Consider the following 15,812-nt stretch of genomic DNA (forward strand, 5'->3'; position numbering starts at 1 on the left):
ACTCTCAGATCAATGAAAATGCAAATTTGCTCGCTAATATATATATATATATATATATATATATATATATATATATATATATATATATATATATATTTTACGTCTGCACAGATTCATAGTTACTCAGATCACGATAGAGATTAAATTACAGCTATTGGACTCTTTTGTTTGCTGAATTTGATGTTTTTTTTTCTTTGTTCAACAAAAATATCCAAAAGGGACTCACTATAAATGATGCTATAAGGCTAACAACGTGCAACACATTTTTTTTCTATAAATCTCATGAAATGTTTCCTTTTTACACGATCATTTGCACGGTATCCCCGGCCAATCGTAATGTGACATCACTGGCGAGCTAATTTTTAGAACGGGCCAGCGGGCTACTCATGTTGCTCGTCGGGACCGGTCGGTGCCCGCGGGCACCATGTTGGCCACCCGTGATGTGAAATTGAAATGCGCGTTTTTGGGAAGCTCGATTGCCCACAGTTAGGGTGCCACGCCCGAATATCGCCGTTTTAATACTTGTCGGACAAATACAAGACAATCCCACGGTTTTTTGAATATTATCTGATTCTATTTTTATTCATCAGTCACACGTCTACGACACAAACTGCTCAAACACTGCACTCAAAGTCGTCATTAGAAGCGGAGCAAAGTTAGTTTACAGTCAGTGCAGCGGCGCGTCACGAACACGCCGGACCTCGTTGACTTCAGATTGGCTGAGGAGTGGCCAGAAAGTAACCAGCGCCTTGATTATTATCATCATCATTAAAAGACAGAATTGAAGTGACGTGACACACATAAGTGGATGTGACTTAAGTCGCTGATTCCCAAACACACCTTTGTAGTTTCACTTATTTGTTTTCAGGAGGATTGAAACACTACAAATGATTGATTTTTTTTATTTTTTTATTTTATTTTTTTTTTTTGGGGGGGGGGGTCACCTTTCCATGCCGGCCCGCATATAGCGACAGGCAGAAAAGTTCAACGATCTTCCACTAGATGGCAGACGGTACAAGTCAACTTTCGTAATGACGAGTAGCTAAATTTCCACGTGAATTGAGATAAGATCATAATTATTATTATTATTATTTTTTTTTGTGCGCCGTGAGATTTCGGTTTGGGAAACACTGACTAAAGTGCGTGGAGGTTTCAGGTTTTCGGTCTGAAAGGCATTTAAGTGAGTAAAGTTGCGGGGAGGAGGGGGGCGCGCTTGGTATTTTAGTACTCAGTCAGTCGGCCGGTGGACACGTGGAGAAGGCGCAGAAGCAGTTCAGCGGGGGAGGTTTGGGCCGGATCCTCCGCCTCGACCTCCCCCAGGCACGAGGAGTCCACCGCACAGCTCTCTGCAAGAAAAACAAGACGGCGGAGTCACTCGAACCCATCGAACACGTCGGCGCTTTGTTTGTGTTTACCAGAGTTGCAGCAGAGTCCCGACGCGGCGCAGTGGCCCCCTTCGGGTCCGCAGGTTCGACCCCCGGTCTGGCAGGGGGTGAGCAGGTAGTTCTCCTCCACGCAGTGCGTCGTTTCCGGGGAGCCCAGAAGGCAGCCGAATCCCTCCACGCAGCAGATGTTGGGGCCGAAACAGCGGCCTCTTTCCCCGGGGCCGCACGACATGCACTGCGGGGACATTCGGGGGTCATTCTGATCCAATCGACGCGTTCAGGACCGGACTGGGCTCATTTATGAAAATCAGTGGTCGAACCCAAAGAGAGGAAAGGCAGATCTTTCGCATGAAAAATGCTCAAAAATCAACGTTGAGTCATGATGGTCCATTGTTCTTTTATTATGACTATTATTATATATTTTTTTTTTGTAGCTTGAGCTTCATGTTTGTATAAGTCAATATTAAATATCATCTGTCGACAGATTTACACTTGGACCAAAATTGCACAGAACTTTTCTGGTTAGTAATTTGGCAGCAAACATAGACCTTGAAATCTGCAAAATGATATCAATGCATATATTTTAATGCAACAGTTACAGCTACATAAAAAAAATATGGATTTCCAAAATAAAAATTTCACTACTATATCCCAAATCGATTGTCATTATAAAAAAGATGCTGTTATTCATAAATACATAAAAAAATGTCGCAAATTTTTCAAGTTAATTTTTGGGAAATGTTAGCTATTTAAATTAGTTTATCATGAACAACTTTCTTTGTATTTTTTATCATTAAAATATATATTTCTCAGGAAGCTTAAAATATTTTTTGATTACAATTTATAATGAAATTTCATTGTCATGGAACAAGTGTCATAGTTATTATTTTTAACTACTACACCAATAAATGTCTTTGTAATATCTAATTTATCATCTATAAGACTCCCACCCCCCCCATCCATTTTTGTAATGGTTAAATTCTACTTAAATATTTCAGGAAGCGTAACAAAATGTATATTATCTTTGGAAATGTAATTTTTCATTGCAACTTTCCAACCTTTATGGAATGGAACTTTGTCATTAGCAAACAATAATTAGATATCAGGGAAAAAGAACAAAAGAAGAGGACTTTTAGAATCTGTCATTATATAAAGATAATAAAGAGCTGCAATAAACATGAGAAAATGTTACGTAAGCGTCATCAATTTTGATATTTATCTTTAAATAAAGTTGATCACTCTTTGTGCACCACCTTTTTTGAAATGTAAATTAATTCTACTTAAATATTTCAGAAAATATAACAATTGGACTTTTTTGTTTTGTTTTTTTTTTGCTTTGGCAAAAAAACAAACAAACAAAAAAAAGACCCACCTGTCTGAGTCCCGCAGTGTCGGCCAGGGCTCGCTTGCCTCCCCGGGGGCAATTCTGGATGTAGCAGGCGGACGAGAGGGCGACGAGTCCCAGGACGCACAGGGGGAGCGCGGAGGAGCGAGACATCGCTGCTGCTGAGCTTTTGCTGGCTGGCTGCGGGTGCTCCGGCGCTCGCCGCCCGCCTTATAAGCGCCTCGACTGGCATAGTGACGTCACAGACGCTCCTGCAGAGGTCGGGCCGGATGTGTTTGCGCATCACTTACCCGCACCAGCGACAACAAATGTTTTCGTCAGTATTCAACGTGCGACAATTATCAGGTTGTTGGCAAAAAGGACAAACACAGCACCCGCCCCCACCAAGGGAAACCTTTTAATACGACTTATCAAAGTTCGTAAGTGATTCTGAAGCACTTCGTGACCGTGCAGCCCGATCGGAAAAAGAAAAAGTTAAGGCGCAACCTCAAGGTCAGGATGATTGCTTCCTTTTGATTTGTTTTTATGATATTAGCATTTTAAATGCATGTGCTGCATTTCGGCTCACTGATTAGATGGCATCTTGTTTATTAGCAGTTAATTGAGGACGTTTCATTACCGCGACCGCGATGAGAACTCGCACTTTGAGCCAAAGTGCAGATATTTGGTAAAAGCAGACGTCCTGAAAAAAACAAACAAACAAACAAAAAAAAAAAAATCATACTATACTGAAATTAAAGTGGCGGCACGATTGGTAAAGCGTTGGCCTCACACTTCTGAGGGCCTGGGTTCAACCCTGCACCTGCCTGTGTGGAGTTTCCAGGCACTCCGGTTTCCTCCCACATCCCAAAAACACGCAAAATTGCCCGTAGGTGTGATTGCGACTGCGACAGTTTCTCTCTATCTACCCTGCGATTGGCTGGCGACCGGTTCAGGGTCTGCCCCGCCCACCTCCTGCCCGTTGACAGCCGGGATAGGCTCCACCGCTCCCTGCGCCCCTTGTGAGGATAAGCAGCAAAGAAAATGGATGGATAGATGGACGGATCAATAACCAGTTGGCCAAACTGGAGCAAAAAAAAAAAAAAAACCTACACAAATGTTTCTTTCTTTCTTTTCTAAGAAGCACAAAATACAGATTTTCTAATATCATCAAAAAAAATTAAAAGTACAGTCGCCGGAAACATAAACATTGAAAAATAACTAAGTAATAAAGTGTTTGTACTTCCTTACAGCTCATCATTGGAGTCCTGTACGAATCGTTGCATTATTGTCGCTGTTTTCAAGCAATTATTGCTAAGATATGCATGTTTATCTCAAAATGTAAATAAAATACGTCATACCCATCATATATCCCGATTTTGTGCAAATTGCCACAGCTGCAAACGTTCAGTGAACTTGCGACCAACAACGCAAAAAGACCTGCAAGAATTTGAAATCGGACAAGGTTAAAGGAGCAAATGGCTACGACCGTAGCAAAATGCACAAAAATGTCTTTGAAAGATCGCACACGTCGCTGACAGTTTGGCCGTTTTTGGTTTTTTTTTTTCTTAATCTTATCTGGCGCCATTTTGCATGCAGTTCTTGCACAGCGGATGCAGGATCACGACCTTGATTACTCCACATGTTGTTGTGGAAACCGACACGGAAGCCAAATGGGAAAAGTGTTGGGGGTCACTTTGCACCTTTTTTTTTTTTTTAAAACGCTGCTCAGTGGCACATCCCGAGCGGGAAAACAAACAGCGGACGCTCCGGAGCAGAACACCCGCAGAGTCGCCGCCAGTCAGCGGACTTCATTTCAGCCGGGGGGGCTGCTTGGAGTTTTCATTTGGCGCGTCTGCCTCACCGTCGACTTTTGCCGGTGATTTCCCGCAAGTGTGCCGTGGCACGTTTGTGTGCTGCGGGCAAACGAGCCAATTTCACTCTAACTTTACCCCCCACCCCAAAAAAAAAAAAAAAAAAAAAACGGTTGTGTGTTCATCTATCTTTGATGTACCGTGATAAACCGATCAAATAAATGCTCTTCCACTACTTGCGGAAGGTTCACAATGAACTTTTTGCGACATTTGACTTCGGTTGTGGCGGCACGGTGGTCTCAGCTGTTAAAGCGTTGGCCTCGCAGTTCTGAGGTCCCGGGTTCAATCCACGCATGTCCCCCCCCCCCCCCGTGCCTGCGTGGGTTTTCTCCAGGTGCTCCGGTTTACCTCCCGCATCCCCAAAAACACGCGACATGAACTGGGCACTCTAAATTGCCCCTAGGTGTGATTGGCGGTGTGGCTGTTTGTCTACATGTGCCCTGCGTTTGGCTGGCGACCAGTTCAGGGTGTACCCCGCCTCCTGCCCGTGACCCTCGTGAGGATAAGCGGTGTGTTGGGCTTGGTCCAATAAAGGGTTGGGAAAGACAAAGTGATCTGATCATTTCTGCATTTATTCTTTCAAATATCCAAAATAGCTACACGGTGGGCACGTGGCACCAGATGATAAAATGATGATGATGAGGCTTCGGTCCCCACATTTTCCTCTTTATGCACGCATATGCCAACCCCCCCCCCCCCCCCCCCACCCACTCGGCTGTGCTGCGCGCTGTCCTCAGGCTTCTTTTGTGTGTCCACAAGCCATCTGAACCAAGGCTGAGGCGCTCAATGGCGAGACTACAAAAAGGGAGGACAACAGTTCCATTTTTTTTTTCCTAATCAGTTTTATGCAATACTTCTTGACGTCCTCCGTACACCTGAGAATGTAGCAACGAACAAGGACAAACATTTACTTTCCGTACCTTCGCCTTGAGAGCAATTTTCTTTTTTTTTTTCCTTTCCCCCCCACTTCCGTTGTCTCCGGGCAGGCTAGTGATGCACGCGAACGATGTCGGCGCGAGAGGCGGCGCTTCGGCAGGTACGGCACAGGACGCGGGCCGAGGCCGCCGCCGCCGCCGAGCGACTTTGCAGGCAGGCGCGGCACAGCAAATGGCCGCAGGGCAGCCGGTAAACGGGCGACGGCCGCGTCGGGTACGGGGAGAGCGCCGCCGAACAACGTGAGCACGTCTTCTCGCCTGGGAGGGACAAAAAGTCGGACAAAGTTAGGAGAAGCGCCGCTGAGTTCAGGGTTCGTCCTGACTGAAGGTGACGCTGAGGCGGTCCACTCGCCGCTGCCGCACAACGCAAACCTTTTTTTGTGTTTTCTTATTCTTATTCATAGAGCACCGCAGGTGTTGAGGATTGCATCTGCCTCGCAGAGAAATCGTAGTTGACAATCCTTAACAAATAATAAATCCCACCCCCCCAAAAAAAAAAAATTACGTCTTTTTTTTTTTAAATCACAAAAATCAAATGTACAGAACGAAAGTTTGTGGATCATTGGGAATTCAGTATGACTCCTTCTGGGGCGTGCCGTGGCCAACAGGGGGCAGTATAATGCAGTTATGCAGAATGTGTTCAAGATGAGATACACAACTACTGTAAACAAATCAATAAGCTGATTGGTATTTGTAATTTTTCACAGAGCATGAATAATAAATGGATGTGAGCAAAGCTAGCAGATTTGAAAGCAAAGTTATGTGCAACTGTGTTTGTTTTATGCTTAGTTTGGCAGGAAACTTGAACTGAAAGCGACTCGAAGGCTCTTTTTTTGACCGATTTTTCACTGCCAAAATGTTGCTTACTGTGAAGCGAGCAGAGTAATTTAAAGTTCTTGCTCATATCTCAAGTCAGACCTGTTAGGTTCAAGAATAATCATGTACTGCTTGGATGAGCCACGTTTAGAAGATTATGGGAGAGCCGTCACATCACGTCACCAAATCCTCCGCGAGCTGTTTTACTTTTTCGGGTAATGTTGTACGATGAGTTTGAAAGTATATCAAAATATTTGGGGATCATAAGCACACCTTGGGTTTAAATTATGAAGATAGGTAATTGTAAAATGTTCAGGGACGGGCGTTAATTAAACCGGGTTTTAGGCTATCCCCGGCAGAGCTTCACCATCATACGAGTAGTATTTGGTCCAGGATCTCATTTGATTGTAAAATTGACGTTTTCTTACTTTTCCGGTGCCCACCTGCATCACTCGGAACAGCGGCCTCACAAGGACTCGGAGCGTCCAGCGACACAGCGACAGGAGGGGTCGGCCCCCGCGGGGACAAGTTTGACGTAAAGGAGGGTCGTCCCTTTAAGACGGAGAAGAGGGCATCGTCCAGGCTGGCCGACAGACGTTGTTCGTGCGAGTTGCTGCTGCTGCTGCTCCTGCTGCTGCTGCTGCTGCGGCCTCCGGAAGAGACTTCACACGGAATCAAACGGTAAAAAAAATAATCACTCGGTTCATAAATGATTAGAGGGGACAATATTATGGATTAGGCGGCACGGTGGTGTCAAAGGTTAGAGTATCGACCTCACAGTTCTGAGGAACGGGGCTCTAATCCCGGCCCCGCCTCCGTGAGCTCTGCACGAACATTCATTAATTGAAAACGCTGAAATTGTGCGCAGGTGTGAATGTGCATGCCAGCGATTGGCTGGCGACCAGTTCAGGGTGTCCCCCGCCTCCTCCCCGGAGATAGCTCGGAGATGCAATTCCGCCATCCTTGTGAGGATAAGCGGCTAAGATAATGAATGGATATTATGGAGGGCAGCATGGTGGCGCAGCTGGGAAAGCGTTGGCCTCACAGTACTGAGGACCCGGGTTCAATCCCAGCCCTCCCTGTGTGGAGTTTGCATGTTCTCTCCACGCCTACGTGGGTTTTCTCCGGGTGGGCACTCCGGTTTCCTCCCACATGCCAAAAACATGCAACATTAATTGGACACTCAAAATTGTCTATTTGACCATCTCAAGCGGGGAAACGGCGCAAAAGCTTTTCCCATCCATCCATTTTCTATGCCGCTTATCCTCACGAGGGTCGCGGGGAGTGCTGTAGCCTATCCCAGGTGTCAACGGGCACACCCTGAACTGGTTGCCGGCCAATCGCAAGGCACATGGAGACAAACAGCCGCACTCACAATCACACCGAGGGGCAATTTCGAGGGTCCAATGAATGTTGCATGTTTTTTGGGAGTGCCCACGGGGAGAACATGCCAACTCCACACCGGCATTTGCGGACAATACTCTCACCTGACGTTGTGTCACTTCGCGCTCGTTTGCTTTGAGGTCGTAGCAGTTGCACAGCCGCAGGTGGTTCCGATCCATCCAAATTTCGTTTCTTGACTCCGTCAATCTCGAGTGTCGCGTTTTTGTTAAGAAGCGTCGAGCCAGGTGAAGCGTTTCCACGATCCGACGAGGGTCCCGACGCGGGCTCCTCTCTTGCGGCAGCCGCCATACGTCGATTACCGCTCGGCGCCAAAGAGCCGACGAGCCTGGAGGGTTGCGGCTTTTCACCCTCCCCTCGTCTCCCCGTCGTCCCGTCCCTCCTGAAGTCGCCATTCTGAAGGAGGAAACGGTCGATCCGGCTTTTCAACCGCGGATTCGGGAGCGGCCGGGAGGCGGCCGTGAAGGGGACGCCGGTGAACGGGTCGCTCGCGGGTCTCCCCCAGGACGCTTCCGTCTTCCGGTGCTCCTCCAGGGTGCTGCTGTCCACGGACGTGCCGCTCGGGAGCAGCATGGGAAGTGACATCACTTCCTGGGTGATGGGGTCAAGGAACTCCTCAGGGATTGAATTAAGAGACTGGACGCTGGAATCGGATGGAAATACGGCAGAAACGTGTCATTGTGTAAATAGTCATACAACCAGACGCATCTTACCGATAGATTTATTCTATTGTCACCTTTGGCCATTTTTGCAAAACAAACGTCATTGTATCCAGTAAATATTTGTTTGTATTAAATGTGATATAATTCATACATGCAGGTCTCCTTTCATCTCCAGATATGTGATTTGACTGAATGAAAAAAGACTGAAAAATAGCCGGGGGCTGGGGTCTCCAAATTTAACCTGCAAGTTTTACAAATCGTGTTATGAATGAAACATATCTGGTACATCTGTAAATAAACGCTATTCTGTTTTCAAAACGTAGACAATATGATTGTTCCATTATTTAGGTGCATACATTTACCCCAAAAAATGACAAATTCAACTAAATAAAGGACTGAATTGAATTCAGATCTGCATCATGGCATGCAAGCGTGCGTGAAAAATAGCCTTGTCACCAAAGTGAACGTCCAAATTTTACAAATTTTATTATGAATGAAATATTTCTGGTACATCTATAAATAAATGCTATTCTGTTTTCGAAACGTACACAATATGATTGTTCATTATTTAGGTGCATACCTTAACCCCAAAAAATTAACAAATTCAACTAAATAAAGGACTGAATTGAATTCAGATCTGCATCATGGCATGCAAGCGTGCGTGAAAAATAGCCTTGTCACCAAAGTGAACGTCCAAATTTTACAAATTTTATTATGAATGAAATATTTCTGGTACATCTATAAATAAATGCTATTCTGTTTTCGAAACGTACACAATATGATTGTTCATTATTTAGGTGCATACCTTAACCCCAAAAAATTAACAAATTCAACTAAATAAAGGACTGAATTGAATTCAGATTTGCATCATGGCATGCAAGCGTGCTTTCAGAGCGTGTATATCGTATTTATTCAAAAACATTTTCATTTCTTGTTTTAGTAAATGATTGAAACGCATGAATTTGACAACCATTATTAACGTCATGTGTCGTTATCAGTAATTTTTACAAGTAATTGCTTCTGAACTCTCCCCTCGTTATTGCGGTGCTCGATCGATTTTTGCGAATGAAGTCGCTTAACAGAGTTCTTCTTCTTTCCAACGGTATGGAAGATTTCTCCTTCCATCCAATCCCATCGCAACTTATTTTTGGCATATTTATCAATTTCTTTCTCTCGAGCGCCGTCATCCTGTTCACTTGAAAATGGCCCCACGAGCCGCCCGGTTTCCCAACAACCGTTTTCATTGGTCAGGAGGAACACATTCGACCAATCAGCAGACGCGTTCCTAATCTTCTACCTCGCTTGCAAAAGTCGGACCGGATTTCAGGCACGGGTTCGAGGTCGGAATATTGGAGAATTTTTGATTTTTTAATTTAAAAAGACGGAATTCCGTCGACAAATGGAAAAAAAAAAAATCACACGTCTGCATCTTCCTGGGTCTGAGTAAAGACAGCTCATGTGTTTAAGAATAAATGTGCAGTAGAAAGGCAACATTTTTACCTTGTGGGTGTGCGGTGGCAGGAGGATTTGATCGGATTGACAGCAGGGACAGGTTGACGTAACGCTCCTTGACTGGCCTTGTGGACGCGCTCGATCTCTTCAACGTCCTCCGGGGGGCAGCAAAGAGCCGGTTGCCCCCACACCGCCAAGGCCTTGAGCCCGAGCGCCGACGCGGAGCCGCCGAAAGGCAGCGTCACGCGGAGTTGCGTGACGGACGTCAAAGAGAGGTGTCCCCGGCTCCGCAGATCCTCTCGGCGACCGTCGTCCGGGAGCGGAGGGGGAGGGCAGACGAAGGGGGGCCGCCGGTGAAAAGGTGAACGGGAGAAACTAACTTTCGTTTCCTCCCTGAGTTCACAACGGCCCACTATTTTAAAGTCCTCCTCAGGAGTGCCTGACTGGGTCTGGCTCTCTGGCTGAGGCCCAACCGAATTCTTCTCACCCCACTTCTGGGCCCGGCGGGCCTTCAACAGACGCGCTTGATGGCGCTGCTCCTGACAGGCCTGCCTCTGGAGCCCCTCGTCAACCGGTTCCTGGCCAATATTCCGGGTGGGGAGCGGATCGGAGCTGGTGCTGATCTCCAGCCTCTTGATGCACTGTCCTCGGTCGAAGCCCCAGGGCCACAGCTCCGCGTCCACCCGGCACAGCTCCACCCGGAAGCCGAACCTTAACGTCACCTGTTGAACGACGACAGCTTGTTAGCAACGAGGACTTCCGGAACAGGTACAAACGTACGCCTCTAAATTTGCGCAAAAAGCCCGCGTTGGAAGAAAATTTGCAGATTTTCAAAGGGGAAATGCGTTCTCCTGATGTAACGCCGCAAAGTCGCGAGTGTACTTTATTTATCCTCCGCAGCCCCACACCATAACAGTAATGCACAGCAGAACCCACTGTGGTACTTTATGCAGAATTTTGCTGTTGCAAAGACAAACACTTAAAGGGGAAACCCACTCGTGTGCATTAACAATGTATCCAATAGGTCAAGTAATATGCACTCCATTTTGACAATGAGATGTTAAATCCTCTCTCATTTAATAGTGTTTTGAGAAGCTTTTGAGCTACAATTATGAATTTTCAGGGGCGCTGCCATTTTCGCAAGTCACATGACGTACATGGGCGTACGTGACGTGTACCGTGCCGTTCCAAACGCTCGATTACACGGGACACCATTTATGCACAGCGCTGATTTCTTGTATTTATCCTCATCCGATGAAGAAATCGCAGGATCGGTTGATCGCGAAGACGGAGGAATACTTCCATACACAGCCGTGAGCGGTGCCGATCACGGCTGTGTATGGAAGTAATCCTCCGTCTTCCCGATACTGCTATTTCTTTTCTTCTTCAGACGAGAAATCAGAGAAATTGCCGCTGGACATAAATGATGTCCCATATAATCGAGCATTTGTTGCGGCACGGCACGCGTCGCATCCGTGCACGTAGGTCACGTGACTCGCGAAAATGGCAGCGCAACATCACATTGTCAAAATGGAGTACATATTACATGACCTATTGGATACATTGTTAATGCACACGAGTGGATTTCCCCCTTAAGTGTTCGTCTTTGCAACAGCAAAATTCTGCATAAAGTACCACAGTGGGTTCTGCTGTGCATTACTGTTATGGTGTGGGGCTACGGAGGATAAATAAAGTACACTCGCGACTTTGCGGCGGGCTCATCTCACTTTCGTTCTTTCCACGTCGGAATAAATTTCACATTTTACTGGAGTGACTTAAGAAGAGTTCAAAGCTGTTTTTGGGAGAACTGTTTCCTAATCTGTGCAGAACGACCTGTGCAAAGAATACAAGGTTTTGTTTCCATTTTAATGACGGGAGTAGAATACAGTGCAACCTTAAAATATGTTAAAATATTGTGCGCTTGTGTGGTGAAGAAAAATGTCACTATGGTTTAACGCGCAAAGTGTTTATTTCTGTTCCCGTTACTTTGGAGAACTTGATTGTAAAACCAAAGCAATCGGTTTGTATTCTTCTTTCAAGGTTCTGTTGGATCATTTTGATTTGTACACACACCAAGAATGACGTGAGCCAATCCAGCCTAACGTGTCGAAAATGACTACCGTAATTTCCGGCCTAAAAGCTGCGACTTTTTTGCACACGCTTTCAACCCTGCGGTTTATGCGTTGATGCGACTAATTTGTGCATTTTTTCCTAAAGGCCACCAGGGAGCACTCGAGCAAAAAAGGTAAGAGTGAGAACGGTGGAATACATGTACCAAGGAAGTGTCTTTTACCGGCATATTTTTGTTTTTTTTTTTAAACCGACCCCGTTAGTGCTGTGCTAGCGTCTTGCTGCTATGTTACTGCCGTGGCTCAGTGATTTTTACCAGTATGTTTTATTTTCAACTGCCCCTGTTAGCGCCATATTAGCTAGCTTGTGTTGATTGCGCTAGTACGTTGCTGCTGTGTTATTGCCACGTCTGAGTGACTTAAGTATGTTTTTTTTTGAACCGGCCCTGTAAATGCTGTCCTTGCGTGTTTTTTTTTTTTTTTTAACCAGCGCAGTTCGTGCTACCGTGTTGTTGCTATGTTAAGCTCAGCTAAGGTATTAAAACTTTGAAAACGCTTTCCGTGTACCATCTTTCTTAGTAAATATCTCATGTTTCAATGTGGGCACTTGCGGCTTTTACACAGGTGCAGCTTATGTATGTACCAAATGGTGTTTCCTTTACAAATGTACTGGGTGAGACTTATAATCAGGTGCGCTCTGTAAGCCGGAAATTACAGTGTGTATATGTATACAGACTCTTGTTTACATGAGACATTTGAACCTTAAGAAACAACCGCCAGTAAAGCTTGCCAAACGGCAACGCCTCACCTGCACGGGAGGACGTAAAAAGTACTCCAGCTTGAAGCCCCGCCTCCGCAGAGCGGGGTCCGCCGAAATAAGGTTGGTGACATCGTACCCATCAGCGCACAACTTCAGTCGGAAATGAAAGACACAAACGAGCAGGAATTAAAACAAATTGGAGAGTAAATTCTAGGAAATAATGCTTCGCTCGAGAGATAAAATACCACTTGTTGATTAACTTCAACTTTACGTCAAAGCCCTTAAATCCACGCGTCTGTCGCCGTTAAGAGAAACTAGTCGGTGAGACAGGGATGACGTGCGTCCAATTCAAATGACCGAAGACCCTCCGGTGCCACGAGAGCGCCCAAGGATGAGGTGACAAACCCGACGCAGACATGAGTTCAAGCACAAGGTGGCAGAGAGAACGCGCGTTTAGAAAATACGCACAGCTTTTCTTATGATAGGACAAGGCGGAGATAGGAGAGCAAAAGGCCAGCGATGATTCAGTCTCCCACACACAACCGAGGGCCTCGACGTCTTTATTTTCAGGCCTTTTGTCCTCCACCCCCACCCCCACCCCCACTCGGTTTACCAAGTCTACCAAGACTCCTGCCTGTACCCTGACAAGAGGACGGACTGAGCCTTTTACCGGATAAAGGTGGCAAAACAACGTCAATGCGGTCACGTGACGCTCCTCAAGAGTGTCATTACATTAGCTGAAGCAAGAGTGGTGAAAGTGCTTTGTGTACTGAAAGGCATATGTACAATGGAGGTGGAAAAGGGCTATGGATTTCAAACATCTGGTCTTGAAAAGGGACAACCAGTACCGTATTCCCCACAAAGAGTAGCATCTGCTCCTTATGGACGCCATGCCTCTATTGATCAGCACGTCAAATAAATGCTGCGCTTCAAATAACGCCATCATTTCCCGTGAGGAAAAAAAAAAAAACACAAGGTGGTCCGAGCAGGATCTTACCTCTTACACGCACATTTTACACCTATTTATGGCATATAAATTCTGCATTATACACTGTATCCATACATACAGTATTATGACATAAGAATCATTATTTGTGTGTGTGTGGGGCGGGGGGTTGTAAGCAAATAATTACTTCAAATGTATCTTAAAAATCAAGAGTGGTCCTCTCACAAACTCCTGATGCCCTCTGCAGTTAAGTACAAACACCCCCCAGGTGGTCTGTGGCACCCAAACTGTTTGCCAGTTTCCAAGATCAGATAATCGTGCAATCGCATGCAGACCTTTTCCCAAAAATTCATAGAAAAGTTCATGTATTTCCATAATTCCATTTAAAATGTTCAACATTCCTATATTATAGAGTCAGGGTCCACAATTGGAACCATTTGAAGTATTTATTTATTACATTTAAAATGTGGGGTTCCAGTTCATCAAATCCAAGGACATCAGGAATTACAGTTTCCTGAATCTGTAATCAATTCCATTTTCAGGTTTTGAATGGAATTATGGAAATAAATGTTCGCCTTAAGTTGTGTTTTGAGTGGATCTGCATCTATATACCGACCGGGACTTCATCACTCCACCGATACACAGACAGCCTGTAGAAAAGACCTACTGAGCCATTCAGTGTTATGATAAATACATAACTTGCTCAAATTCCTTTAGCATTTCTTAATTTTGTGTTCAGTTTATGAGGCTTGTGTATGGGCAGTGATGTCAGTCACCGTGAGTGGCTTCAGCCACAACAACAACAAAACATTTAAGGAATCAATAAAGTTCCAAGCATTTGAAAGAATGTGTTTGTGAATTACAAAGTGGTAGAAAAATGCCACAATGCTCCGATTGAAATCTTTCAACATTAAAAATTCTTTGGCTCGTGTCGTCCTTCATGAAGGCGGACTGACTCGTTGTTGGTGCTGTTCTGTCAAAATAAGACACTTGCAAATATCTGCTTTTACTTTGGGCAAACAACAATCCACATTTTCCTCATTTTCTAACATGTTATGGACCAAATCAATAACCAAGTCATCATGAATTTATGGCAAAAAAAACCACGTCGGTTGAATTTATTAAGAAAATAATGGTTGTTTGCAGCCGTAGTTTGACATGCACTTGAACCTAAAGTAGCCTTAGAAGTGTAAAAATCACATTTTCAAACACATTCACGATAATTATTACCCTGGAAGTAGATCTGCTTCAAAAAGGTTGGCGAGGATGACAACTTCCACTAATGTGATACTGCTTAATTGTTCTGTTTTTGTTTCAACATTAAGCAATACAATTGGCTAATAAAGAGTCATCGAGGAAAATAAGATTTCGCAATGAATTGCAACGCAAAATATTTCATCATCGTAATAACCGATGGAATAATTGATCCTAAAAATATTCGATTGCTCCAGCCCTGGAAGAAAGGCTGAAAAGAATACCTTGCTGCAGCTAATGTTTGTGTTGAAGTGTGGCAGGCACAGATTCACGACCATGTCCTCCAACCTGAGAAGAAAACATACACACAAACACACATATATATATATATATAATTCAGAGTTAGAGTCAAGGAAAAAGCAGTGTACTGTATTCAACAACTCGACATCGACTCACACTCGTATTTTGCGTTCACACTCAGTGAGTCTCACCTTTCATGAACACATGTCAAGGTAAGACGCCTCGGCAACGATGTTCTGATCACGAATTAACGAGCTACGTTGTCGACTAAGTATTTATTCTATTGAAATATCCATGATGAATTCACAGCCCAAATGAGCGTTTGTGGAAGTACTGCACTGCATTCAAGTCCGTAATAATGGCAATATGAGCTAGCGAAACAACAATAACAACCAAGTTTTATGAGAGACCACGCGCCGCAGACAGCGAATGATGGTTATTATTCGACATAAAGCGGATTTTTATCCGTTTTAAAGTTATTAGTTTATGTTGGAACAAATAAATGCAAATGCCGTTACCAATTTGCTGCTACCTAGCTAGCTAGCTAGCGTACTCAGAGCTACGGGATGCGAGAAGGGACAAACTTAGCAAACGCGAAAAGGGTTTCATATAAAATATTGCAGTGTATGCGTGATTGGGTTAAGCATATCAGTTTACCTACTTAGCCAAAAATCTTGCAAGATAAACACAGAGT

The 15,812-nt window shown here is 44.8% G+C and overlaps 2 protein-coding genes across 6 annotated transcripts; both read right to left on the reverse strand.

The window, feature by feature from the left end:
* Window positions 1-626: 626 nt before the first annotated feature.
* Window positions 627-4,265, reverse strand: avp (arginine vasopressin). Its single transcript, XM_061817262.1, has 4 exons — window positions 4,071-4,265; window positions 2,758-3,015; window positions 1,416-1,620; window positions 627-1,346 (listed from the first exon to the last, which is right to left on the reverse strand). Exons 2-4 carry the CDS (start codon window positions 2,881-2,883, stop codon window positions 1,222-1,224), a joined length of 456 nt encoding a protein of 151 aa, XP_061673246.1. The 5' UTR covers window positions 2,884-3,015; window positions 4,071-4,265; the 3' UTR covers window positions 627-1,221.
* Window positions 4,266-5,269: 1,004 nt separating this feature from the next.
* On the reverse strand, window positions 5,270-15,694 carry ubox5 (U-box domain containing 5). 5 transcript variants are annotated; one of them, XR_009794759.1, is made up of 8 exons: window positions 15,637-15,694; window positions 15,103-15,166; window positions 12,727-12,828; window positions 9,898-10,571; window positions 7,822-8,378; window positions 6,778-6,996; window positions 5,504-5,776; window positions 5,270-5,378 (listed from the first exon to the last, which is right to left on the reverse strand). XR_009794759.1 is itself a non-coding variant. In XM_061818207.1 (7 exons), the coding sequence occupies exons 2-7, from the start codon at window positions 15,154-15,156 to the stop codon at window positions 5,571-5,573; spliced, it is 1,812 nt and encodes a 603-aa protein (XP_061674191.1). In that variant the 5' UTR covers window positions 15,157-15,166; window positions 15,310-15,685; the 3' UTR covers window positions 5,280-5,570. The 5 variants fall into 5 exon arrangements, 1 of the variants encoding a protein (XP_061674191.1); XR_009794757.1 differs by having other exon boundaries at window positions 15,310-15,685; XR_009794758.1 differs by having other exon boundaries at window positions 15,275-15,685.
* Window positions 15,695-15,812: the final 118 nt, after the last annotated feature.

This window comes from Syngnathoides biaculeatus, chromosome 4 (genome assembly GCF_019802595.1).
Source record: "Syngnathoides biaculeatus isolate LvHL_M chromosome 4, ASM1980259v1, whole genome shotgun sequence".
NCBI classification, from domain to species: Eukaryota; Metazoa; Chordata; class Actinopteri; order Syngnathiformes; family Syngnathidae; genus Syngnathoides; species Syngnathoides biaculeatus.